Source organism: Bison bison, unplaced genomic scaffold, assembly GCF_000754665.1.
Source record: "Bison bison bison isolate TAMUID 2011002044 unplaced genomic scaffold, Bison_UMD1.0 scf7180017864505, whole genome shotgun sequence".
Taxonomy (NCBI): domain Eukaryota; kingdom Metazoa; phylum Chordata; class Mammalia; order Artiodactyla; family Bovidae; genus Bison; species Bison bison.
In genome coordinates, this window is record NW_011495062.1 from 2,403,546 (window position 1) to 2,420,315 (window position 16,770).

Below are 16,770 nucleotides of genomic sequence, written 5' to 3' on the forward strand. Positions count from 1 at the left end.
CAAACAAACCCAACAAAACCCCGGGAGTTGCGCATGCGTTTTGCGCACACGGCGTTCTGAACTCAGAGGCTTCCGTAGACGGAGGGAGAAAGATGGCGGCGGTTATACTGGAACGTTTGGGTAAGATTTCTTGATCGTTAAGTGGTGGAAGAAAGGAGTGAGGTGGGAATTTGAATTAACGACTTGTGTTGATATTGCAGGTGCGTTATGGGTGCAGAATCTCAGGGGGAAGCTGGCCTTGGGGTAAGTCTGTCGCCTTGGAGTTGCGGAAGGGTCCCGGCCTCAGTCCAGTTCAGTTCAGTCGCTCAGTCCTGTCCGACTCTTTGCGACCCCGTGGACTGCAGCACGCCTGTCTATCACCAACTCCCGGAGCTTACTCAAACTCATGTCCATTGAGTCGGTAATGCCATCCAACCATCTCATCCTCTGAGAGCTTAAGTGCCAGGCTCTGCTTTATGCCCTGAGGCTGGCGAACGGTACACCAGAATCTCAGCTTTGCCACCCCGTTTTTTATTACCCCCGTATTGCATACCCCTGCGGGGACCAGGATTATCAGTGACCGAAGGGACGTTGTAAATGCCTTTTCTGGACACTTCCTAGATTCTCCCACCAAGTTGGGAGCATACTTTTCTAGTTATCTATCTGCCTATATGGGCAGTGATTGTATTGTAGACAGCTGCAGTTTACATCGTGTCTGACGTGTTAAAATCTATGCGCATTATCTCATTCTTACAGCGTCCTACATAGTGTAGGTATTGCTATACCCATTTTTTTCAGACGAGGAAATTGAAGCCCCCCAGTGTAAAATAGGGATCTGTGCCCAAGGTCCCACAGTTACAGAATTTTGAAGCTTTATACTGTATTTTCTAGAGGATTCTTTGACCTCAAGACAAAGCGTTCCTTAAGGTTGCTGCTGCTGTTAAGGTTAGGGAATGAACTTTAGTCAGTACTGGTAAGAGGCTTTCTCTGCCCGCTTCTCATTTTCCTTCTAATTTAGTACAGCTATTGCTATGTGGAGGTTGATAATCTGATTGTAAATTTTCTGATTGATGTATTTGTTAACATTAATTTTGGTTTAATTCATAGGTTTTGGAGACATCTGATAAGTTGTGAATCCACATTTTAACTATTTGATTTTGGAAACGTTAACTTATTTTTCCTAAGCTTCAGTTCTGTGATATGAGAGGATTATTAATGCCTATTTAATAGATTTTAAAATTAGGATTAAATGAAATAATGTTTATAAAGTGTTTTATGCAGTGCATGACGTATAATAATCCCACCCTAAATCTTAGCTGCCATTAGTGTTTTTATCATTATAAACTATTATTGAGTTCCTATTATATCTAGCTTTGCTTTAGGTTCTTTGCTTAAGGGATGAAGAGGTGGCTAAAGAAGAAAATAAGAAGTACTGGTACTTCAGGATTTGTCTTCATTTGATTTTGTAGATTATCTTCCATCACTCTACCCTCAGTCATGCTGATTTACTTACTTCTTCTGTTTATGCTGTGCCTTTACATATTTCTTGGCTTTTTCATGCTGTGCCCTCACTTTCTGTTAGTAACGGCAGCCCTCAAAGCCCTTCTCCATTTCTTCTGACAATGCACTTCTCTGGGAGAAAGGGTGCTGCTCCAGTTGGTCAGATTGAGAACGAATGTGAAGATACGTTTTTCTGTTAGTAAAGGCAATGGGAAAATCTTAAAAACAAAACAAAACAATCCAGCAGTGTTCATTATTCAAATCCCTGTTTAAATGTTTCCCTTTCATGATCTCACTAAAAATGAAAGAAATGGGGACTTTCTTGGTGGCCTAGCAGTTAAGAATCCATGCTCCCATTGCAGGGGACCCAGGTTCAATTCCTGGTCAGGGAACTAGGTCCCACATGTCAAAACTAAAAGATCTCGCGTGCTGCAATGAATATCCCACATGCTGCAACTAAGACCCAGTGCAGCCAAATAAATAAAAAATAAATATTAAAAAAAAATGAAACCAGTTTCTTCTTTATTTTAGCATGTGTTTCTTAAATAATGGCTTCATATATATATATCTTTGTCCTTTCCTACCTTGTATATCCTGGACAGTTAGGGACGATTCTTGTTTTACTTTGTAGCTCCAGGGTAGGGTCTTGCACAAAGTGAATGTTTTGTTTATTGTGGTTGATTTAAATTGTCCCACATTGACTTGTATTGGGAACCTCTGAGCAAGTAACTAAAGCACTTTGGCTTCAGTCTTTTCATCTGTGTGATACAGGAAGGTTGGATTTTGCTAGGTAATCGCTTTCTAGTTTTGAAGTCACATAATTTAGGAATCTGCATTTTGGACTTTATAGTGGGGAAATGACCACATGACAATGAAATAGAAAAGGTATAACTGATAATAATCCAGTGGTTGGAAACCCCATTGCATACCAAATGCGAGACAGACAATAGAAATGAACTATAGAGACGTGGTTGTAAAGAGTGGTAGGGCTTGTGGCAGTCAGTTGAGTGCATTTCCTCCTGTAAAGACTCTGAACTGGATTTAAAAATGTTGCTCATCAAATACTTTTCTATAGGTTATATTTGGTAGCAGATGGACAATTTCCAGCCTTTAAATTTTAAGTCTCCCGTTTTAGTGATGCATGCATTTGGGAAATTTTGTGACTTATTGAAGGTTACATGGCAAATCTAGGATCTAAACAGAAAATTCTCTGGCTTAAAATAGTGCTGTATCACACATGGGAGGGACAAGAGTGATGAGCCCCTTAAGGGGTTTATCAGGGGAGTCCTTCTGGAAGAGGTGACGTTAAAATTTAAAGAGTGAAGAGTATGGTTTGGTGTTTTAAAAATAGAAGAGCCGGTGTAAAAGTTTGAAGGCACTAATTACTAAGGTGTACATATGTTAAAATTCTCCACAAGAAAATCAAGTTGGAAATACTATGAATCAGCAATTTGGTGGAAGAATGATGACAGCATTGTGATAGATTTGAGAAACACTGGACTTCAGGCGATAGAACTGGATGTCAGGTTCTGTCAGGCACAAGTGTTGTAGCCTCGGGTCATTTGCTTAACTTCTCTGAGATTCAGTTTCAGTTTTTCCTCATATCAAAGAATGAGGATAATATTTAACTTCAAGAATGGTTGTGAGAATTAAGAGACTTAATACGTAAAATGTCTTATAGTGCATGGCACTGTGAAAATGTGTTGGAGATGATCCTGCTGTGAAGTTGTTTGAGAGGAATCATATTTAATGCTAGAATCAATCAGTGGGTACTCAACACTCTTAGATGAGGTTACCTACTTCATCCATCAGCTCTACTTTTTTTTTTTAATTCTTTTTTTTCCCCTCTTTTTTATTTTTTTAATTATTACAGTATGATAACACATTTACAGGAGACTTGGAAAATACAGAACAGAGTTGCCTATAGTTACACTATTTATTACAGTTATTTTTTAAGTAGATAAATTAACAGTTTTACTTGGAGCTTCAATATCAAATGCTCAAAAATTAATAGAATGAATATACAGAAAAGTAGAAGGATATAGTAGACCTGAAAAGAACCATAAATCAATTCAACGTAATTAAGACTTATACAATTTTCACACAACAGTAGGATAAAAATTCTATTCAAGTTCCCATAGACTAGGATACACTGGATCATATTCAGGGACATAAAACAAGGTGCAAATATTTTATGGTCTAAAGGTGTTGAAATCATACAGAGTCTGTTCTCATCACTGTGGAATTATGTTAGAAATCAATATCAAAAGATATTTGAAAATAACGCACATGTTTTCAAGTGCACCTTTACCTAGAGAAATTATCTCTTGTTTTTAATGTATCTATGCTGTCAGTGTTCTGATAGCTATGACCAGCAGATATGGCTACCATGTCGACTTGTGCTCTTTTAATTAATCTTAACCTATGACCTGAGGGAGTTGCGATTCCTTGCCCTTTAGGTCAGTGATTGTTAAATTTGAGTCACAGGCTTCTTTGAGAGTCTGATGAAAGCCACAAAACATGTTCCCAGAAAAATGCATATAGTATTCATAGTTTGACTTGTAATTTCCTCATCCTTAGTGTAGGAATCTTTGCATTGGGACACGATAACCAAACAAAAGCACAATAATGGTACACAATTATGTCTGTAACTACACAGTGATGATTGGTGGTATGGGCAGTGGCCCTTGTGCTAATGGATGAAATATTTCCCTCAATTTTGAAAAATTTCAATTCTATAGGAAAGTTAAAAGAATATTACAATGTCCTTCAGCTGGACTCATCAGCTGAACTCATAATTTTAGCTCTCTATAAATATATATGCTTTTTTTCCCCTCAATCATTTGAAAGTGAATTGTATACACTATGGTACTTTACTCCTAATCAATTCAGGTTGTGTTTCCGAAAAGTGACAAAGGTCCCATGAACCACAAACTATGATTTAAATGGTACAGTTTAATTATCTTTTATTTCGGAGAAGGCAATGGCACCCCACTCCAGTACTCTTGCCTGGAAAATCCCATGGATGGAGGAGCCTGGTGGGCTGCAGTCCATGCGGTCGCGAAGAGTTGGACACGACTGAGCAACTTTACTTTCACTTTTCACTTTCATGCATTGAAGAAGGAAATGGCAACCCACTCCGGTGTTCTTGCCTGGAGAATCCCAGGAACGGGGGAGCCTGGTGGGCTGCCGTCTTATCAGGTCGCACAGAGTTGGACACGACTGAAGCGACTTAGCAGCAGCAGCAGCAGCAGCATTTTAATGTTTTAGTTAAAAGGAGTCAAATAGAAGTCAAGTGTGTGCTTGCATTTACTTTTGAAAAAAGAAAAATTGACCATTATTTGAGGCTTGTCCATGGTTCTGGCTTATAGCTCCCAAAACCTTTGGAATTTCCTGAGCCATAGATTTGGGAGCTTCTTTTGTCATCATCTTTGGTGTTTCGTCTCAGTTTATGACTTCAGAGGCATAAAGTGAAATGGGTCTCTTGTTATTCCTCACAAGCCCCTTTCCACAGGGTTTTTATTAATGAGGTGAGTTTGGGAAGGCACTGAAGACGGGGTGGTGGTTGCCAGGGGAATCAAGCATGAATGGAGGGGTGGGACTTTCAGTTGTACCACTTCCTGGTATCCAGGGATGGGGGAAGGAGTGGAGGTTGAATCAGTTACCAATGGCCAGTGAATGAGTTAATCCTGCCTATGTAATGAAGCCTCCATAAGAAGAAAAGGGGGTTCAATCTTTTGTTAAAAGTCAGTAATCTAGTGATTAAGTAGGTTTCCTGAATCTTATAAGCTGCTTTAGCAAACCCAAAAAGGGGGTCATGAGAACCTTTTGATTTATATAGGCAGTTGGTCAGAAGCACAGGTAGCAACTTGGGCTTGTAATTGGTATCTGAAGTGGATGATGGTTTTATGGGAGAAGGCCTTAATCTGCTATCCCCAGGTAGAGGGTGTCAGAATTGAATTGTAGGACCCCCAACTGACGTCAGTGTTGCTTGGTGGTGGTGTGAGGAACCCCCCCCCCCCCCAGAGTTGGAATCGTTGAGTAGTCAGATCCCTTTTACCAGAGATACTTAAATCATTCTGGGTGAGAGTTGTCCACTGGGTTTTACAACACAGATATCTTCAGTGACTTTAATAAAGCAGTGTTGGTGTCACGATTGGAGAGAGGGTGATTAAGGGTGAATGGTAGGGCTGGAATGAGAGACAAGGAATTTAGGTAACTCATTCAAGGAGTTTTGCTTGAGTAGTTCGAGGAAGTTGGTTGGGGACAGTTTGTTTTGATAGATACTAGAATATATTTGTTTGCTGATGGGAATGTTCCAATAGAGAAGAAAAATTGATGATTTAAAGGGGGAAGAAAGAATTGTGGGAGCAGTGCTCTTGAGTAGGTGAGAAGGAATGGGATCTAGGGAGCAGGGGATGATATTGCTCCTGGTTAGTGCATAGACTTGAATTATAGTAGTAAGTGAAGGTATAGTCGTAAGTGTGTATGGATACGGATGCTGGTAAGTATGTAGATTAGGTGGTGGGAGCTTGTAGATGTTCTCTTCTGATTGTTTATCTCAGTGAAGAAGCACAGTTATCAGCTGAGACTGAGGATGAGGGAGGAGATACTGGAGGTTTAATTAGCAAGGAAGAGATAAGAAGTTTGAAGATATGAAGATACCAAGACCAACGTTGGTTTCACTTTTTTTTGTTTGCTAAATTCCTGTTTCCTTAATTGCTTGTCCTTGATTTTTCACACAGTAAAATTATATTGAGTTATGAGAATATACAGGGCTTCCCCAGTTGCTCAGCAGTAAAGAAACTGCCTGTAACGCAGGAGATGCACATTGGATCCCTGGGTCAGGAAGATCCCCTGGAGTTGGGCGTGGGAACCCACTCCAGTATTTTTGCCTGGAGAATCCCATGAACTGAGGAGCCTGGTGGGCTACAGTCCATAGGGTCTCAAAGAGACATGACTGAAGTGACTTAGCATGCATGCGTGCCTGAGAATATATGTGTATATATATATATAACTTCAGCCCTTTTAGATTTTAATTGAGTCAGGAGAGAGTATGTTCTTTTATTCAGTCTCAAGTGTGGAATTAATTTGATGTTCTCTGAAGTAAATTTGGAACAAAGAATTTTTTTTACCTTGTTGCATCTAATAACGTGATTCTCCTAAGATTGAGCTGGAGGCCAGTATTATCTTCACTTGGGACTTAGGTATACCTTGTATTAAATTTCTAAATAAACTTTGAGTAACAAAGAGGAAGTATTCATTCTGTCAAATTGTGACTTTATAAAGTTTCAGATACTCTTATTTGATTTAACTCTTAATCCTAAAATTTGGCTTGGATCTGCTACTTTTCAATGCTGAACTACTTTTCAATGCCAAATGACTATGGGCAGGATTTGAAAAGTGCTACTTAAACTTAATCCTTCAGTACTGGTAGATATAAAACACCAGAATGATGAGAGTAGGGAAATTCATATGGTAGTTCCAGCATACCATCCACTTTCTGCTTGAGTTCTGGCAGTCTCACTGTACTGTGGGAACCTGTGTGTATGTTTTGTGTACGAACACTCTAGACTGGTAGTTCATGCCTACCTTCCTTCACTGAAGTTACAGAGATAACAGTGAAGGTAAAGGGATGTGGGTTTCCTAGTAAATGAAAAGATAGAGTAAATATCAGTAGTGATGTATGAATTTCAAAGTGATAAAAGGTGATCCTGGTTGCCTTTCAGTTTTGTTTGTTTTTTAAATAGAAGCCAAGCCATTCATATTTCTGAAATCCTGCTGTTAGGCATGAGATTAGAGGAGATTAAGGTTCAGAGATACCCTGGAGATGAAGTACACCAATTCCTCTTCTCGTAGATAAAAAAAATTGCCTAACTTAGGGCTCATGAATCACAGCTTCATAGAAACAAATTTGACCATGATTATAAACATGAGAGGAGGTTTGAAATTGTGTAATGTGAAGTTTGCAGTTCAAAGTGTTTTTTTTTTTTTAAAATCTGCTAAGTGTTTATTTATTTACTTATTGAGAACAGAAGAGATGAATTGTTCAGAGGGCCTAATTAAAAATTAATACTAGGTACTGGTGTATATCATGTGCTAGACTTTGTGGGGTGTTGTATGTTAATTATTTATCTACTGCCAACAGAATGAAGTAGGTATTGTTCTTCTCATTCTAAAAGTAATAATATCTGAAATTTATTGAGCCTCATTAATGTGTCAGATTAAATATTTTACTTAAAGTATCTCATTTGAGCTCCTTAAGAAGCCTATGGGCTTCCCTGGTAGCTCAGCTGGTGCAGAATCTGTCTGCAATGCAGGAGACCTTGGTTCGATTCCTAGATCAGGAGGATCCCATGGAAAAGGGATAGGCTACCCACTCCAGTATTCTTGGGCTTCCCTTGTGACTCAGCTGGTAAAGAATCTGCCTGCTGTGTGGGAGACCTGAGTTCAATCCCAGGGTTGGGAAGATCCCCTGGAGAAGGGAATAGGCTACCCACTCCAGTATTCTGGCCAGGATAGTTCCATGGACTGTACAGTCAATGGGATTGCAAAGAGTTGGACACGACTGAGCGACTTTCCATTTCAGGAAGCCTATGAGGGGGGACTTCCTTGGCAGTCCAGTAGTTAAGACTCTGTGCTTCCACTGCAGGGGCTGTGGGTTCAACACCTGGTTGGGGAACTAAGATGCCACATGCTGCACAGTGCAGCCAAAACAAAGCCTATGAGATAATTATTATTACTCATTTACTGATGAGAAAACTGAGGCCTCGAAAGTTACATCACTTCCCCAAGGCCATTCACCTAGGATTAGAGGTAGGATTTAGATCCAGGTCTGCTGGATTCTATAGTCTGCCCTCATCACCTGGCTTATAATTTTATTAGAAAATTCTGTCCTCTAACGTCATGTGTCCTAGTTTTGTGCTTTTCAGTTAAAATAGTGGAACCTAAAGGTGGATGGCAAAGGTACAGATTTTGTTAGGTTCGATGGCACTGATCAGTGAACTTGAGGTAGAGTAGGAGAAATGAGCCACTAGAAGAATACATTTTTAAAATTCTTTAGCCTGAATGGTTTGAGAATTAAAAGCAAAGACTTTACCAAGTGTATAATCTAATTGCATATATTGTGTGAGAGTCTGCCAGCGTACAACAACTTTGAATATTTAAGTGTAGATTAATTTTCACTCAGTATGAATGTGCCAGATACTGTCCTTGGTGCTGAAATACAAAGGATGTCAGACGTGCCCTTGAGATGCTTAAATTGATACACTTACTGCAGGAACTCATTGTTTTGCAGTCATCTTATTAATAGTTCAGGAGTAGTCCAACTCATTGTTGTACAGCTGGCAAGAACAAAGTATTAATATTAAGGCGGGGGTGGGGGGGGCGGTGGTTTGGTTGTCTCAAACAAGGAATCAGGTTCACGTTGAGGTGCTCAATGCTTCACATTGAGGTGACATTTGAGCTGGGACTTAAAACAGGACATGCGTTTCATTCAGGAGATAAGGAAGAGAGAACAATGTGAGCAAAAGTGTAAAGATATAAAAGTATGTGGCTTGTACAGGGAACAATGAATGTCTGTGCCTTAAGGTAAATAAGCTACGATGGTCAGCTTGGGGTTAGAGTATGAGAGGCCTTCTATGTCTTATTAAGGAGCTTGGACTATATTCTGAGCAGCAGGGAAGCACCAAAGTTTGTTGTTATTTGAATATATCCAGATGCAAGGAAAAGTAGACAATATGGTGATCCCACATGAACCCATCATCCAACTCCAGCACTATTAACTCATGGCCTTTCTTGTTTTTTCTTTGGCCCTTGCTTTCCCCCATCATATTTTGAAACAAATCCCAGATAGTTTATTATTTCATCAATAAATATTTCACAGTGTATCTTATTTAAAAGTATTGAATGTCCAGTGTTCAAATTTCCAGTGGTTAAATAACTTTTATACTTTTAAAGTTATAGTAGTCCACACTTAAAGAAATTCCTTGAGCGTTTCTTATTTCTTGTAAAGTCAGTTTAGTGATGAGGAACCCCTTTAGCTTTTGCTTGTCTAGAAAACTCTCTCCTTCAGTTCTTTTTTTTTTTCTCTTGAAGCAATTGTCTACATATATGTATTTCAGTTTTTTTCTTTGCTTTTACTTTTAATTGGAGGACAGCTGCTTTACAATATTGTGTTGGCTGCTGCCATACAACAAAGTGAATCAGTCATAAGTATACATATGTCCACTCCCTCACCACCCACCACCCCCATCCCACCCCTCTAGGTTGTCAGAGGACCTTGTTGAGCTCCCTGTGTGACGCAGCAACTTTCCATTAGCTTTTCTACATATGATAATGTATATATTTCATTGCTACTCTCTCAGTTCGTCCCACCCTCACCTTCTCCTCCTGTGTCCAAAAGTCCATTCTGTATGTTTGCATCTCTGTTCCTGCCCTGAAAATAGCTTAATCAGTACCATTTTTCTAGATTCCAGAAAGCGTTAGTAGCGTTAACATACGATACTTATTTTTCTCTTTCTGACTTTCTTCACTCTGTATAATAGGTTCTGTGTTCATCTACCTCATTAGAACTGATTCAACCATGTTCCTTTTTTATGGCTGAATAATATTCCATTGTATGTATGTACCACAACCTCTTTATCCGTTCATCTGTCGATGGATATCTAGGTTGCTTCTGTAACCTAGATATTGTAAATAGTGGTACAGTGAACATTGGCTTACATGCGTCTTTTTCAGTTATGGTTTCCTCATGGTGTATGCCCAGTAGTGGGATTGCTGGGTCATATGGTAATTTTATTCATAGTTTTTAAGGAATCTCCATACTGTTCTCCATAGTGGCTCTATCAGTTTACATTCCCACCAGCAGTGCAAGAGGATTCCCTTTTTTTCCACACCTTCTCCAGCATTTATTGTTTGTAAATTTTTTGATGATGGCCATTCTGACTGGTGTGATGTGTTACCTCATTTCCTTTTCTCTAGTAATGAACGATGTTGAACATCTCTCCATGTGTTTGTTGACCATTTGTATGTCTTCTTTGGAGAAATGCCTCTTTAGTTCTCACACCCATTTTTTGATTGGGTTATTTGTTTTTCTGGTATTGAGCAGCATCAACTGCTTATATATTTTGGAGATTAATCCTTGCTCAATTGTTTCACAGGCATTTATTTCCTCCCATTCTGAGGGTTGTCTTTTCGTCTTGTTTGTAGTTTGCTTTGCTGTGCAGAAGCTTTTAAGCTTAATTAGGTCCCACTGTTTATTTTTGTTTTTATTTCCATTACTCTGGGAGGTGAGTCAAAGAGGTTATTGCTGTGATTTATGTCAAAGAGTGTACTGCCTATGTTTTCCTCTAAGAGTTTTATAGTGTCTGGCCTTACGTTTAGGTCTTTTATCCAGTTTGAGTTTATTTTTGTGTATGGTGTAAGGAAGTGTTGTAGTTTCATTCTTCTACATGAGGTTGACCAGTTTTCCCAGCACCACTTATTGAAGAGGCTCTCTTTTCTCCACTGTATATTCTTGCCTCCCGAGTCAAAGATAAGGTACCCATAGGTATGTGTATTTATCTCTGGACTTTCTATTTTGTTATGTTGATCTGTATTTCTGTTTTTGTGCCAATACCATACTGTCTTGACTGACAATAGCTTTGTAGTATAGTCTGAGATCAGGATGGTTGATTCCTCCAGCTCCCTTCTTATTTGTCTAGTTTGTTTGGGTATTTGGAGTCTTTTTGTTTTCATACACATAGTGAAATTTTTTGTTCTAGTTCTCTGAAACATGCTCTTGGTAGTTTGGTGGGGATTGCGTTGAATCTGTAGCTTGCTTTGGGTAGTGTAGTCATTTGCACAGTATTGATTCTTCCAATCCAGTGATATGGTACGTCTCTCCATCTGTGTCGTATTTGATTTCTTTCATCAGTGTCTTACAGTTTTCTGCATACAGGTCTTTTGTCTCCTTAGGTAGGTTTATTCCTTGGAATTTTGTTCTTTTTGTTTCAGTGGCGAATGGGATTGTTTCCTTAATTTCTTTTTCTGACTATTTGTTGTTAGTGTATAGGAATGCAAGGGATTTCTCTCTTAATTTTGTATCCTACAACTTTACTGTAAATTCATTGATCAGCTCTAGTAATTTTCTGGTGGCTCCTTTAGGCATTTCTATGTGTAGAATCATATCATCTGCAAACAGTGAGAGTTTCGCTTCCTCTTTTCCAATCTGGATTCATTTAATTTCTTTTTCTTCTCTGATTGCTGTGGCTAAAACTTGTGAAGCTATATTGAATAATAGTGGTGAGAGTGAGCACCTTTGTCTTGTTCCTGATCTTAGAGGAAATAGTTTCAGTTTTTCACCATTAAGAAAAATGTTTGCTTGGAGTTTGTCGTATATGGCCTTTATTATGTTGAGGTAGGTTCCTGCTATCCCCATTTTCTGGTGTCTTTCCTTCAATTCTGAATGGTAACTTTGCCAGATAGAGTATTCTTGGTTGGAAGTTTATTCTTTTTCCTTTTGTTGCTGTGCTTGGGTGAGTTCTACTGCCTTTTCTTAAAGTTGACAGATTCTTTCTTCTGCTTCATTGAGTTTGTTGTTGATATTCCTCAAGTGTATTTTTCAGTGCAGTAATTCTTCAGCTCTGTGACTTCTGTTGCTTCCCTGGTAGTTCAGCTGGTAAAGAATCCACCTGCAGTGCTGGAGACCCCAGTTCGATTCCTGGGTCAGGAAGATCCCCTGGAGAAAGGACAGGCTATCCACTCCAGCATTCTTGGGCTTCCCCTATGGCTCAGCTGGTAAAGAATCCGCCTGCAATGCGGAAGACCTGGGTTTGATCCCTGGGTTGAGAAGATTCCCTGGAGAAGGGAAGGGGTGTCCATCCTGGTATTCTGGCCTGGAGAAATCCATGGACTGTATATTTTCTTATATTTTCCACTCTTTGTTGAAGTTTTCACTCTTTTCATCCATTTGTCTTCCCAATTCAGTGGGCATCTTGCTTACCATTAATTTGAACTCTTTATTAGGTAAATTACTTATCTCTGTTTCCTTAAGAATTTTTTGTGAGGTTTTTATCTTGTTAACTCATTTGGAACATATTCCTCTGTGTCTTCATTCCACTTGACTCTCTGTGTTGGTTTCTATACAGTAGAAGAAACAACCACTTCTCCCAGTCTTGAAGGAGTGGCCTCATGTAGGAGGTGAAACTTTTCATTCATCCCTGCCACAGCTTTTGTTTGTCTTTCAAACTTCTGTGTTTGCACAAGTGGCAAATGGCTCCCATTTGTTGAGGTTGTGCCGAGAATAGTGTTCCAAAGAGGAGTTCAGCACCTGGATTCAGTCTGACTGGAAGCTAGACCCTCAGGCAGCAAATTTATAAGTATGCAAATATATTCAGTTCTGGGGGGCCACAAAGGTAAGCCCTGTTGGCCCCCAGAGCCAGGAGATCTGTCCTCTGGGCAGTGGTTGCAAAAATCAGGATACTCTCTCCAGATGAGTGTATGAGCTTCTTTTTGGGAAGATATTGGTAAGCTGGAGTAAGGCAGAGAAAGGGCTCCAAGCTGATGTCTACAGCTTGCGTTATTTTTTGTTTTGTTTTGTTTCTTGGCTGCACTGCAAGGCATGTAGTATTTTAGTTCCCCAGCCAAAGATTAAACCTGTGCCTCCTGCATTGGAAGCATGAGGTCTTAACCACTGGAAACCAGGGAAGACCCCAGCCTGCATTCTTGAGAGCTGCTTCAGAGGCTACTAATGTGTTGCAGACTTAAGGCTTTTCACTCAATCAAAAGTTCCAGGACTGCAGTGTGGTCTCCTCCATAAAAAGACTGAGGAGTGTGCCTTGGTCTGCTTCTGTGCAGTCACCTGAGGATGGTGGCCTGCCATGAACCATCCTTCCCCAATGGCCGCAGTCCCATGAGACCCAGAACACAAGCCCCTCTGACCATGAGGGCCAGATGATCAAGGGGCATCCCTTGGACGTCAGCTGCAGAAGCTATACCAGACGTGTGTAAAGCTCCCCTCCAGAGACACTGGTGCTTTGTAGCCTGGCAGAGGATGAGTGCTAAAATAGTGTCTACAACCTCCCCACCACCAGCCCCAACTTTGGAAAGGATTACAGTCAGCCCCTTGATATGTATTGTTTGCTTAGAAGCTTGCCTCCAGGCCAGTTAGGATGGTTAGCTAGTAGGCCACCTTCATAGAAAGACACACCTCAAAGGTCTGTTGCCTCTTGCTGTGTCCCAGGGGTGGCAACTGTTTAAGAACTCTTTCGCCATTGGTTGCATTCCTGAGGGACCCACAAGTAAGTTTAAGCCTCTGATTACCAGAGCCAAGTGATGTAGAAGTGTCCCCTGGCAGCGGTCATAAAATTCATGGTGCCAGACAGGGTTATAAGCTCTTTTCTGGGCGACACCTATTACTACAGTTCCATGTGAACAGGAACGTAAGCTCCTCTGACCTCCAGAGCCAGACAATCAAGAGTTACCTCCTGGGGTACCAGATGCATATAAAGGCTCTCTTCTGGGAGATAGATACTGGTTCTCTGGAGCATGGTAAAGGAGAGAGCAAAGATGGTGCCTACCAGGCTCCTTCCCTGGAGAGTGTTGCAGCAGGCTCCTAAATGTGTGTGTTAACTTGCCCTTCAGGCTGAGGGTTGGTTTGTTTGTTCGTTTAAATTTACTTTTGGCCATAACACATAGTTTGTGGGATCTTAGTTCCCTGACCAGAGATTGAGCCTCTGAACCCTCTGCACTGAGACCTCGGTTTTAACCGTGGTACTGCTGGGGAAATCCTCAGGCTGAAGTTTTAATGTAAGCAGGTGAGCCTCCTTTATTGTAAGTGTGGAAATTGGCTGTCTCTGAGCTGAGCATTGGGGTGAGTGAGTTTCTGATTTTGACTCTTTAAGAGGTGTTTCTCTGATTGTCTCCGGCTTGTGGGTTGTAGGCCGTGAGCTCAATTGGTTTTCAAAATTAGGTGTTTTGGGGGTTCATCTCTCAAGTGTGTGTCTTAAAAGTTGCAGGGCCAGATGTGGAGTTTGAACCCTTTATTTCTCAGAGAGAAGCTCTGAGTGTTGAGTTCCCTCTCAGTTATGGGTTGCCATGGTGGGCATGGGATTTATGACAAGATTGTGAGCCAACCTCTCCTACTGCTGTGATAATTTTCTTCTTGTGTACCTGATGTGTTGTCATCCAGCCAGCCTTTAGTTTTTGTTTTTTTTTTTTGCTTTTAATTTCAAATTTATTAGTAACAGAATACATTTTTGCTTCAAAGATCTACAGCAGATGTGTGCTGATATTGTTGATTTGTTATAAATACATATTCAAATACATAATTGTTTTCTTTGTATAGTCACACACACACACTTTGTTGCCTGTATTTTAAAGTTTGACAAATACAATAGCCAAAACAAGACACAGAAGTGCTGCTGAAATGTTAATTGCCTGTATTTTAAAGTTTGACAAATACAATAGCCAAAACAAGACACAGAAGTGCTGCTTAAATGTTAATTGATGGTGCTCAGTTTACAGTTTTATGAAGACTCTCCACCTGTATTGTGTAATGTGCATTATCTTATTAGTTAATTTTTTATTTGTCAGGTATAAGTCTTTATCAAGGAACAGAATTTTTTTTAAGTGACACATGATGATATGTCATAATTTTAAAGTAAACATAACAAAATAGAAATAGACTTTCTTTGAATTTAAAGTGCCTCTTTTGTTTTTGTTTTGAGAATAGTACATTTATAATTAAGAGAAGATATTGTTCCATATGTAGCTGTAGACTCAGTGTGTCTATGGGAGGAGGTATAGGAGATTAAATAATATGTTACTGAATAACCAATGAGTCAAAGAAGTAGTCAGGAAATACCTTAAGAAAAATGGAAATGCAATATACCAGAATTTATGGGATGCAGCAAAAGCAGCTCTAAGAGGGAAATTCACAGCAACAAATGCCTACCTCAAGAAATAAGAAAAATCTTCCAAGAAACAGCCTAACTCTACACCTCTAGGAACTAGAAGAACAAATGAAGCCCAAGGTTAGTAGTCAGAAAGAAGGAAATAATAAAAATTAAAGCAGAAACAAATGAACTAGACACTAAAAAGACAAGAGAAAATACTGATAACTAAGAGCTAATTATTTGAAAAGATTAAAAAAAAAATCCCCCAAACCTGACAAACCTTTAGCTAGACTCAACAAGAAAAAAGAGAGAGGACTTTATTATATAAAACCAGAAATGAAAAGAAGAAATGTGACAGTGATACCACAGAAATACAAAGGATCTTAAGAGACCACTATGGGACTCCCCTGGTGGTCCAGTGGTTAAGACTCCGCCTACCACTGCAGCGGATATGGGCTTGATCCTGGTTCAGTAGAGTCCACATGCTGCAGGGCAGCTAAGCCCATGCACCGCAACAGCTGAAGCCTGCGACCCAGAGCCCGAGAGAGGCCACTGCAGTGAGAAGCCCACGGACTGCAGCTAATGAGTAGCCCCCACTTGCAGCAACTAGAGAAGGCCCATGCACAGCAGTGAAGGCCCAGTGCAGCCAAAATAAATAAATAAACTTTAAAAATATTGAAAAAAAGGAGACTACTATGAATAATTATATGCCAGCAAATTGGACAATTTAGAAGAAATGAATAAATTCCTAGAAACGCGTAACCTCAGGCTGAGTTGAATCTATGTGTGTGTGTGTGTGCTGTCATGTTGGACTGTTTGCAACCCCATGGACTGTAGCCCACCAGGCTTCCCTCCATGGAGTTTTCCAGGCAAGAACACTGGAGTGGATTGCTATTTCCTCCTACAGGAGATCTTATCAACCTAGGGATCGACCTGCGTCTCTTGTGTCTCCTGGTTTGGCAGGTGGATTCTTTACCAAGCCCTGCGCCACCTGGGAAGCATAAGGCTGAATCATAATGAAATAGAAAATCTGAGCAAACTGATTACTAGCAAGGAGACTGAATCAGTAATCAGAAACTTTCCAACAAACAAAAGTCCAGGACCAGATGGCTTCCCTGGTAAATTCTACCAAACATTCAAAGAATTAAAATCAGTCCTTCTCAAACTCTCCCCCCAAATAGAACAGGGCAGAATTCTTCCAAACACATTTTATGAGGCCAGTATTATCCTGATACCAAAACCAAATAATGTGCCACACACAAAAAATTACAGGCCAATATCCCTGATGACCACAGATGCAAAATCCTCAACAAGTTCTTAGCAAACTAAATTCACCAGTACTTTAAAAGGATTATAGAGGAGTGGTGGGGAGCGGCGGCAGCGGCAGGCTGAGGGGACGCGCGGGCAGTGGAGT

The 16,770-nt window shown here is 40.1% G+C and overlaps 1 protein-coding gene across 3 annotated transcripts in view; it reads left to right on the plus strand.

Moving 5' to 3' along the window:
- The window catches only part of MRPL22 (mitochondrial ribosomal protein L22), a 36,248-nt gene continuing 19,478 nt past the window's right edge, over positions 1-16,770 (plus strand). The window contains exons 1-2 of one of the 3 annotated variants that reach the window (XM_010829394.1): positions 1-120; positions 201-243. In XM_010829394.1, coding sequence (XP_010827696.1) covers positions 93-120; positions 201-243 — 71 coding nt within the window. In that variant the 5' untranslated portion in view covers positions 1-92. The remainder of the gene's footprint in view (positions 121-200; positions 244-16,770) is intronic. The other 2 variants (XM_010829393.1, XM_010829395.1) reach the window with 2 other exon arrangements.